This window comes from Brachycentrus maculatus, unplaced genomic scaffold (genome assembly GCF_059751285.1).
Source record: "Brachycentrus maculatus isolate JH-2025_06_01 unplaced genomic scaffold, ASM5975128v1 h1tg001291l, whole genome shotgun sequence".
Lineage (NCBI taxonomy): Eukaryota > Metazoa > Arthropoda > Insecta > Trichoptera > Brachycentridae > Brachycentrus > Brachycentrus maculatus.
In genome coordinates, this window is record NW_028281960.1 from 45,369 (window position 1) to 57,565 (window position 12,197).

Below are 12,197 nucleotides of genomic sequence, written 5' to 3' on the forward strand. Positions count from 1 at the left end.
GAAAACATACTACCCAAATATATGAAATCATCTACCTGTTCCAAAATCTCCCCATTTACCAATATTTCACACTCAGATCTACATTCATCTCTTTCAAAAACCATGATTTTGGATAAACTTTGGATAAACTTCAATAAACTTTCTATAAATATAAAAAATATTCTTCTTCGAACCCTTATCCGCCTTTCTACTTTCTTCATCTCACCAATAGATGTCTCTAGTGAAGTTCTAGTGATTCAAGAACGATATTTCAAAATTAATTCATATATATAGAACATCCAAGAATTTGAGTAGTGTGGTTGTCAATAATGGGTAATATTGGTGAATGTGTGTTTTTCGTGAACTTTACACGTGTGTAAAGTTAGTTAGTGTATGTTAAGTGATCACTCAAACCAGCCTATGACGCTCGTCAGCCCCGTATATGCCCAGACTTCCATATTCTTCTTCATCTTTGATGAGATGTCAAAAACTAATAGGAACACTTCTTATTATTTTTTGACATCTCATCGAAGATGAAGAAGAATATGGAAGTCTGGGCATTCACGGGGCTGACGACCGTCATAGGCTGGTTTGAGTGATCACTTTACACACGTGTAACATTCACCAATTCTACCCATTATTGACAACCACACTACTCAAATTCTTGGAAGTTCTATATATATGAACCAATTTAGAAACCTTGTTCTTGAATCACTAGAACTTCACTAGAGACATCTACATATTGGTGAGATGTAAAGAAGCTTTTTTACTAAGCAGAAACTCTTATATTAGTATGTGAGATCCGAATCCTGGATTATATTCACACACATGAGAAACGCCAGAAAATACCATTTTCATTTTTATTATTAAGCTTATAATTTGACCAGATAATTTATTTACAACATTTTCAGTGTGTCCAAATACTTGTTCACAAAATCTGGATTATCTCCAATTACAGGAGTTATTTTCATAAAAATAACTCCTGTAATTGGAGATAATCCAGATTTTGTGAACAAGTATTTGGACACACTCAAAATGTTGGAATACTTCTTATTGCAAATAATGTCGTTGCCTCTTGCATTTTTAACACGTTTCCAGGTGTTGGTCCAAAAGATGATTTTTTTAAGTATGCTTTTAATAAGGTTCACGTTTAACAGAATGTTAGCATGAACACATTATCTTAGTTTTGGAGTTTTAATAAAATAAATATTTAACGTATAAAATATATTTTCTCATGTAAAAAACAAGTTCATGTATTATAAACGTGTACGAGTATATACATTATACAAAAAACTTTTTAAGAAAATCAAATTCAGCATCTCAATCATCGTAATGATCCAGCACTGTGATATAACCAAAATCTATGACGTTGAGGCATTGGAGAATCCTGTACAGCCTGCCTATTTTGGTGATGGCCTTCCGTTCGTTGCAGACGGCCAAGTCTACAGCGAACTTAGCGCTGCCAAGAAGACTGTAATAATATTGACTGGCTACGGTGAAGTTGATGGTTCCATCGTTGTTCAACATGTCCAGGGTTTTGTACACGCACATGACGTACATCTTCAAGATGAAGCTCTCACTCGAGTAGTTATGATCTCTGAGTTGCTCCGCGAGGTCTGGATTGACTTTAGTGTACCTTGCGCAGGCGTCTTGAGTCAAAAACGCTTGGTATGTAGCAGAACCCTTAAAATCAAACACTTAGAGTCAATAATCATATCAAATAATACATAACAATAATCAAAAACAGTCGAAAACATTCTTATCGAAATCTTAAAAGATGTACGTATGAATGAGGTGTCGTGGATAAAACATCTTGTTCTTCTTTTTCTCTTAATGTAGACCTTCTGGCCTGTTTTTAAGACGAATCGACATCGCAGGAGGCTAGATGTCGATTCCCAGCTGTCAATCCATTTTTTTAGCGGTCTGCCTTGGAGTTAGCCATGCAGTGCGATGTGGAGGAGTCTGTATGGTTCCATTCTCCTCACATGCGCATACCATTGTCCTCTTCGTTGCCTTCCCTACCTAGCAACATCTTCGATCTCGCATATTTCTCTTATCCTGGTGTTCCTTATTCTCTTTCTTGAAAAATGTGCTCCTTGGATTTTTTCGTGGATCTGTTGCTTCAAATCTCCGCCAAGAAGTATTGGAATGAAGCAAGGTAAGAAGTAATTGCGAGAAAAGAAATGGTTTTAAAACTGAAGGAAACTATATACTAAAGAGATTAAAAACTGTTCTACCTCGTATGCTGGACATGCGTATTTTTATTTTTTTTTAATTTAGACTAGAATTATTTGATTTTAGCAGAAAACAAAAAATCACAAATATGAAAATGAAGAATGTTAGCAAATATGTACTTTATCAGTTATACGTATAAGAGAAAAGGGGGCTTACATCTGTTTTTAAATAAATAATTTCAGCGAAATTTCAAAGCGAGTTTTTTTCAACAAAAAAAATTGTGAAATTCATCAGTAAAAATGCATGAAATCTCATGAAATACGAATAAAATAATGTATAAATATATATACACTCAACAATAAAAAATAAACTTTTTTTCAATATTGACATCTCAACATAGATGAGGAAGATTATCATAATATAGACAGGGCTTATGACCTGTAAGGGGCTGGTTAAGTATGACATCCAAATTCTTCTTCATCTTTGTTGAGATTTAAAAATGTCATAGTAAATCCCAAGTGGAGAAACCCAGATTCAAAATGTTGTGTTTCTTAATTTTTTTCTTCAAAATAAATAAAAATCTCACAATTAAAAAAATAAATAAAGTCAAATTCGATACCGAAGAGTTAATCTTCTTTTTGGATGAGATATAATGAGATAAGATTAAGATAAATTAAATTAATGAATATCTTACATGTCCCAAAGCAACCACGCTGGCAATCACTAAGCAAAGGAGAGTAGTCTTCATGGTGAGCTGTAGGAAGAACTTCGCAGAAGGAACTAATGATAATTCCACGAATTTCCATGGTTTATATATGATTTTTAAGCATAAAATTTGAGGAATTTTCATACAAAATGAGTTTTTTTTCATAATAACGCTTTAAATAGTTTTTCAAACTTAATACGCGTGTCTATAAAAAAATATAAAAACGGTTGTAAGATTAATTCCATAAATAAATACAGTATTATTTAAATATAAAATTTATGAAAATGAATGAGGAAACGCGCAAATGGATATTATATTTACGCACAATTGTTGTTTGATTTTTTGTACATAATAATAGTGTTTTTTATTCAACATAAATCACTAACACACCCCTACACTTAACCCTTTACATCACCATATCGCTCACTCCTTTCAAGAACGTCATAAATCAAAAATCGTCAATTTTCAGTTGTGCATGTTTTCGGAATGCCCTGAAAATATACTATATCCCAGCAAAAGCGACATATTTTTAACTTAATATTTACCCGCCATAGGGCAGAAAGTGTTGTTTTTGCATTTTGAAGAAAAGGTATTGTTTAATTATTTATTTTAAATATATTAGTTATTTTTCAAATGGAGAGAAAATCTTCAGGTTTAACCTCAAAAGATCTGTTGCACAGTAAAAAGTTCAATAAGTGGCTTGATATTTATTTTTAATACATTGTATTATATTTTTAAACTTTAAAAACGTTCTCCTGAAAAATCTGTTTTTTTTGTTTATGACGTTCTTGAAAGGAGTGAGCTATATGTCGAAGCAGAGCAAATTAATCAGCATTTTCCAAAAACATATTTTTTTAAAGTGATATAATTGTGTTTTTATTATTTTTTAAAAAATCACTTCTATTTTCAACTATTTCTGTGAGCATAAGCGGCTCATTATTAGAAAAAGGTATCATAATACATAGGGTTCCAACCAAGAAACTCTGACTCAAGATTTTGCGACACTAACAAAACTACAACTCGACACGGTAATTATTATATTAATTATTGATTCGGCATTAACTTTGTGGAAAGACATGATTATTTTAATTAAATTAAACAATTGAATAATCCACTGAATTGAGTTTTATTTTGATATTGTTAATGTTGAATGTTTTAATTTGTACCAGAAGATGAAAATAATTGTCGTTTTCGAAAATAGTCGTAATATCAAAATAAAACTATATTCAGTGGATTATTCAAGTGTTTAATTTAATTAAAATACGGTAATTATTATTATTAATAATATAATATATAATATAAATCCCTTATCGCACCCCAATGGTGCATAGGGCACTGCTTCATATAAACGCAGTGTTATCTCGATCGATTACACATGAAGGAAAGGTGATCAGCCCTCCACTTCAGGTACCAGTCCAGTGTAATATTTAATAAATATTAGAGTGAAAAAAACACTTATATTTATTAAACCCCCCTGGGAATCGAACCCGGGACCTCCAGAACGGTAGCCGAGCATGCTTACCATTACACTACGGAGGCGGACAAAATTTACTTTATTTATAATAATTACCTTTTATCTGAAGTTTTTTCAATAAGAGTAAAAAGAATTCACAACATTTTTGGGAGTGTTACTATTTTTTTACATTTCTGGGTTTCTCCATTCATGAGTTATTTTTACATAAATTGTGAATAGGATAATCTCGTCAAATTATAATTTCTTTAAATAACTCCTTAGTTGAGAAACCCATATTTATGAACATGGATTCGAACACACCAAAAATTATGATTAAAATAATCTGGTTAAATTATGTGCTGCACGAAAATCTAAAATCATGTTTTCAGGCGTCTCCTCGTGTGTGAAATAATCCAGTTAAGATCTTGCATACATCCAAATAAAATAGCCTAGATCTAGATAAATTTAAGCTTATTCAAACCAACTTTCATTGAACTCATATGTATAGTGTCATGAGATTAATGATATATCGCTCACTCTTTTCAAGAACGTCATAAATCAAACAACATGATTTTTCAGGAGAACGTTTTTAAAGTTTAAAAATATAATACAATGTATTAAAAATAACTATCAAGCCACTTATTGATCTATTTACTGTGCAACAGATCTTTTTAGGTAAAACCTGAAGGTTTTTTCTCCATTTGAAAAATATACTGTATATTTAAAAAAAATAATCAAACAATGCCTTTTCTTCAAAATGCAAAAACAACACTTTCTTCCCTGTAGCGGATAAATATTAAGTTAAAAATATGCCTCTTTTGCTGGGATATAGTACATTTTTTAGGCATTTTGAAAACATGCACTCCTGAAAATTGACGATTTTTGATTTATGACGTTCTTGAAAGAAGTAAGCGATATGTGAGAGTACAAAAAATTGGAGAAGAGTGATTGTCAATCATGAATAGAAAGGTGAATGTTACACGTATGTAAAGAGATTACTTAACCAGCTTAAGACAGGTCATAAGCCCTATAGATTTCCATATTCTTCTCCATCTATGTTGAAATATCAAAGAAAATGTAAAAATAATGCGTTTTTTTAAGATAAATATTTTTTTTTATTATTTACAAAAACACTTCAATTTCATAATTTTTTTGTTAATCTAAGCGGCTCATTATTAAACATAGGTAACAATTTTTAGCAGAGTGGGTTCGAACCCTAAAACTCTGGCTCAAGAGTCCGCGACACTAACCACTGGACCACAACCCGACACAAATAAAGTATGCATTTTTACAATTCATTTTCTCATTTGATTTATATGGAAGTATATGTCATAACATATGGGATCGAATGTAGAGCGCCATACTATGTGACAAAAATCGCGCATCTGGCAAGAGTCTACGCGACAGAATAAGGAACACAAGGATAGGGGAAATACGCGAGATCGAAGATGTTAGGTGGGGAAGGCAACGAAGGAGACAATGGTATGCGCATGTGAGGAAAATGGAACTATCCAGACTCCTCTAAATTGCACTGTACAGTAGATCACCAAAGAGATGAATCTACAGCTGGGAATCGACATCGCAGGAGGCAAATCCCTCTTATAAACAGGCCACAAGGCCTACACCAAGCAGAATATATTTAAGTACTAACTTTGTAATCATTTCTTTTTAATTCAATGGGGTCAGATTAACCCGGGACAGACGGGTTGACAAGACGAAATGTTACCAACGTCACTTGGTGTAAAAAGTCTCGTATAAAATATATTTTCAAAAGGAAATGTTTGAAATAATAACACCTCAAAAAAATTAAACCGCCTACCTCGACGCTTTCAGGAAATCAATGATATAAGGCACGTACTCGTATTAACGATTAAGTACGCAGATGTTTATAGTACGTCAGATATTTTGTATTTTAATCAATGTTTTGTTTGTAGATTCACGTGTAAAATTAGATAGTTTACAGCAAAAAAGGTATTCGTGAATTTTTATACAAAAAACTAATTGAATATGTAAATCCTAATAATTTTTAGTTTAAAATTTGTATATAAACCATGGAAATTGGTAGAAATATTAACAGTTCCTTCTGCGAAGTTCTTCCAGCAGTTCACCATGAAGACTACTCTCCTTTTCTTAGTGATTGCCAGCGTGGTTGCTTTGGGACATGTAAGAAATTTATTTACTTAATTTTTCAAAAACTAAAAATATTTTAGTAATATTTTTTACATTTACATTATGATCATAGTAAATTTTACTTTTTTTGCAAAAATGTTTGTAATGTTAGTATATAACCACTCACAAAGATTTAAGTGATCACATTACATACGTGTAACATTTACAAATTCTACCCATATTTTATTTATTGTTCGGCATTAACTTTGTGGTAAGACATGTTACAATGACTAAAGAAAACACTTTGTTTTTTACCACTTGAGTTTTATTATAAACTACATGTTTCAGAAGTTAAACTTCCATCATTCAGGTCTGTATAGTAACTAAAATATAAAATATAAAATTTTTCTATAAATAAGGAGAAAAATAAAAACCTGAATTCTAATAATAATTTATTAAATAATATATTGTTTCAAAATTCTTCGCCATTGCTTTCAATTTTTCCTTTGTTTTCAAACTCCGTTCCTTGACTAACCCCTTCCCCTTACTTTCCCCTCTCCTTATTTATAGAAAAATTTTATATTTTATATTTTAGTTACTATACAGACCTGAATGATGGAAGTTCAACTTCTGAAACATGTAGTCTATAATAAAACTCAAGTGGTAAAAAACAAAGTGTTTTCTTTAATTATTGTAACATGTCTTACCACAAAGTTAATGCCGAAACAATAAATAAAATAAAAATATTTTAGTAATATTTTATACATTTACATTATGATAAAAATAACTAACTAACCATCACGCCGCTTCCCCGCAGGGATAGGTAGAGAGAATAGAGCGCCACACCGCTCTGTCCTTGCAAACATTCTTCGCCTCTTCCACGTTCATGCATCTCCTCATACATACCCGCCGATTGTTACGACTCCTAACCTGACCACTTTCAAGTATTGGCATACCTGATCGTGTCATGTTTTTCTCGGTTTTCCTCTGCTTCTTTTCTCACTAACATTCGCCTCATAAATTTGTTTTACCGTTTTTTCCTCACTCATTCGTTCTACATGTCCAAACCATCTCAACACACCTTTCTTAATTTTATCGATAATGCTTATCTCAGCTTTGCATTATGATCATAGTAAAATTTACTTTTTTTTACAAAAATGTTTGTAATGTTAGTATATAACCACTCACAAAGATTTTTTTCAACCGGTTTCAAGGCGTACCCGTCTCTTCGTCAGAACAATTACTAAATCAATGATAACTTCATTGATTTAGTGATTTAGTGTGCGGCAAAACCATGTTTTATATGATAGATGTTCGAATGGTGAAATAAGGAATGCAAAGCTGAGATAAGCATAATCGATAAAATAAAGAAAGTTGTGTTGAGATGGTTTGGATATGTGGAACGAATGAATGAGTAAAACAAATTCATGAGACGAATGAAGTTGGAAAAAGAAGCAATGAAAGACCGAAAAAAACATTCACGATCAGGTATGTAAATAACTTGAAAACGGTCAGGGTAAGAGTCGAAATAATCGTCGGGTATGTATGAGGGGATGCGTGAATGTGGAAAAGGCGAAGAATGTAACCAAAGACAGAGTCGTCTATCCCTACGGGGAAGAGGCGTGATGGTTAGTTATGCGGTTAGTGCTTGGATATAAATATAAACGAATAAACAATCAATCACTATTTATATACAGCATGAATGAACAACATTTTTACAAATGCTAACAAATTGGAGATGAAAAAAACTTTGAATTATCGATTATTTTTTTATATTTTTTTATAAGGGTTAACAACATCATATGTAAAACAAAACAATTAATATATAAACATTAAACAAGCCAAATATAGCTAACCGCAGAAACATAAAGATTAGTACAAAGTATTTAGTGTAGATCTAGCAAATGAATGAATGTGTGTGCGTGTGTGTGTATGTGTGTGTGTGTGTGTGTGTGTGTGTGTGATGTTCGTATGAAATTGAATTATGTAGTATGTTTCGAATTTCGTAAGGAAAACCAATATAGCAAAATGACTCGTAAAATAGTAGGATAAAATACTATAATTATTTCTACTACCAATCTCTAGAACAGAATATACAATGTTTGTATGAAATTTTTTTAAAAATGTATAAATTACAAGAATTCGGCTGTGGTTCATAAGTTATGTCTCGAGCTGATTAAAAGTCATAAGTCCACGATTCAATTTCTGTAATACCACAACTTGATTCATATGTATGTACAATCACAAGGAATATGACATTTTGTTAACACAAATACACGATATCAATAAAAAATAAAAAATGTTACGATTGTCTTGTTAGTAGATTGCAAAAATTTATTTGCAAATTAAATTAAATTAATACCCCTAATGTTTTATTTTCAGGGTTCAGCCAGCTATGGCGCGTTTCTGGCTCAAGATGCCTGCGCTAATAAATATAACGTCAATCCAGTTCTAGCGCAGAAGCTCAGAAAGCACGACTACTCGAATGAGAGCTTCATCGTGAAGATGTACGTCATGTGCGTGCACAAGACCCTCGACATGGTGAACAAGGATGGAACTATCAACTTCGTCGTGGCCAGTGTGTATTATGGCAACCTCCTCGGCACCGCTAAGTTCGGAGTAGACTTGGCCCTCTGCAACGAACGGAAGGCCTTCACCAAAATAGGCAGGCTGTACAGGATTCTCCAATGCCTGAATGACATCGATCATGCTTATATCACGGTGCTGGATGAATACGATTGAATTCGATTTGGTTACAAAAATACCCTTGCATAAAGTATGTACTCGTACGTTATATGTGTACTTATCTATTACTGCGCGCCAATAAAATTACTACAGCAAACTTGTGTTTTATAAATCTTTCGAATTTGTAATTTTTTGTTTATATTTATTTTATATGAATCCTACTGTTTTCCAAATATACAATACTACTTTTGAGCTCGATAAATTCAATAATTTGATGAAAATACGTGATATTTTCAAAAAATTAAATATTCAAAAAACTATAGCACTTGTCAAGAAGAATGCTGTTCTTATTAGCAATTTTTAGTATTGTGCTACCGTTTTGTATTGTTAAAAAAACAGACGTTTTCAGCTGTCACATGTATACAATATATGGTATAAAAGCATGCATCAAATATATGTATATATATATATATATATATATATATATATATATATATATATATATATATATATATATATATATATATATATATATATATATATATATATATATTATAAGTAAAAACTCATGTTCTGTTCAATGAACGAAAAATTAAATAAAATTTTTAGGTGTAACAATACCATAGACCAACACATAAAATTTCACACCCACATTAGTGAACTGGTAAAAAGAATAAGGAAATGCATATCCACATTTATTTGGCTAAGAAACATTTTAGGTATAGAAAACTTAAAAAGAGTGTACTATGCCATTGTTCCCTACATATTAATTAACCTATGCAAAAAATATCATTGTCAACATGCTATATCCCAAAAGTTAAGTGTTTTAACCCTATTCAAGAGTGAAAATACTTGAATATAAAGAAAAATTTATCTTCGAGATACTAAAATGATATTATTTATTGATTCGGCATTAACTTTGTGGAATAACATGTTCATAAGTTTTACTATTCAATTGTAGATTAAAACATCGGTCATTTTGGAAACTAGTCGTATGTTATGAAATGAAACTCAGTAAGCGGTATTATACAGGTGTTTATTTTTTTAACAATACCATTATGACTTTACAATACCAACATGCAGTACTAAATAATTCTAACAGAATTTCAAATATTTGGGAACAAAAAAATCTCCTGTCGTTTCTTTTAATATTCATTCTAAGTCTCTTGCTTTATGATGAGAATTTTAACTACAAAATATTATTCAAAATATGTCGAAATTGCTGTCATCATTCAGTCTTAATTTTTTTAATGTAACTTCTACTTATGTGTTTAAAAAGGTTACACGCGTTAATTTTTAAACCATGTGTATTAATTTTTTTTTTAGAATATTTTTATTGCCTTAGAAAATTATTCTTGCCAATTATGTGCATTGATTTATAGCATATTTAGATTATATGTCTTAAAAATTACACTGGATGTGTTTAGTTCATAATAAATCAATAAGGTTTATCTCTACAAAAGATACAACAATACAAAATATAAAAAGGATTCAGTCAATCAAGATTAGTTACATAATTCATTTGTTCGTCTTATTCGTGTTGTTATATTTTTCTAAATCAGCCACCACTAAATCGGACAGATTTTTATGCCCTATTGCCTCATCAGTTTGTGTCAACTACATACCTTCCTTTGCACATTCTGTTTCCAATTTAAAAAAAGAATCTTCACAAATTGGACATATCCACACTAAACGTTGAATAATCCAGTGCAATAAAGTAATACATGTATGTTCTTTTCTTTTTTAATCTACATGTGGTTGTTTGGGGCTCTGATGTTGCCTTGAACGGAAGGCTTCCTCCGTCGCCCTTACCAGATGAGGGAATGAACACGTTAAACACCCAATACTGCAAATTTGCAAAATTTAAAATTAAAAAAAAAAGTTCTGTACGTATTTTAACCAATGTACATATTAAGTTCATTTATTTTTTGATTTGACCATGGGTTCCAAAGTTGGCATTTTGAATAAAACTCTCGATTGAGGTCACTTGTGCCCTCAATCAATATATATATATATATATATATATATATATATATATATATATATATATATATATATATATATATATATATATATATATATATATATATATATATTTATATATATATATATATATATATATATATATATATATATATATATATATATATATATATATATATATATATATATATATATAAATATATATATATATATATATATATATATATATATATATATATATATATATATATATATATATATATATATATATATATATATATATATATATATATATATATATATATATATATATATATATATATATAAATATATATATATATATATATAAATTTATATGCATGTTTTTAAACATTATATACCTGTGACAGCTGAACATGACAGTTTTTTTAACAATACAATACGGTAGCACAATACTTAAAATTGCTAATGCACAGCATTCTTCTTGACAAGTGCTATAACTTATATTTAAATTTTATTTAAATTTTATTTTACTTTTATTTAAAAAAAATTTTTTTTTTGAAGATTTCATATATTTTCATCAAATTATTGAATTAATTAAGCTCAAGTGCAGTATTTTATATTTTTAGAACAGTAGGATTAAAATAAAATAAATATAATACAAAAAATTTATAAATAAGAGAGATTTATAAAACACAAGTTTGCCGTAGTAATTTTATTGGCGCGCAGTCATAGATAATAAGTACACATATAACGTACGGGTACATACTTTATACAAGGGGATTTTTGTAATCAAATCGAATTCAACCATCGTATTCATCCAGCACCGTGATATAAGCATGATCGATGTCGTTCAGGCATTGAAGAATCCTGTACAGTCTGCCTATTTTGGTGAAGGCCTTCCGTTCGTTGCAGAGGGCCAAGTCTACTCCGAACTTAGGGGTGCCGAGGAGGTTGCCATAATACACACTGGCCACGACGAAGTTGATAGTTCCATCCTTGTTCACCATGTCGAGGGTCTTGTGCACGCACATGACGTACATCTTCACGATGAAGCTCTCATTCGAGTAGTCGTGGTTTCTGAGCTTCTGCGCTAGAACTGGATTTACGTTATATTGATTAGCGCAG

At 30.7% G+C, this 12,197-nt stretch overlaps 1 protein-coding gene across 1 annotated transcript in view; it reads right to left on the reverse strand.

The window, feature by feature from the left end:
• Positions 1-1,111: 1,111 nt before the first annotated feature.
• The window catches only part of LOC148299185 (uncharacterized), a 32,495-nt gene continuing 21,409 nt past the window's right edge, over positions 1,112-12,197 (reverse strand). The window contains exon 2 of the mRNA XM_088276319.1: positions 1,112-1,662. Within this exon, the coding sequence (XP_088132445.1) occupies positions 1,300-1,662 (363 nt within the window). The 3' untranslated portion in view covers positions 1,112-1,299. The remainder of the gene's footprint in view (positions 1,663-12,197) is intronic.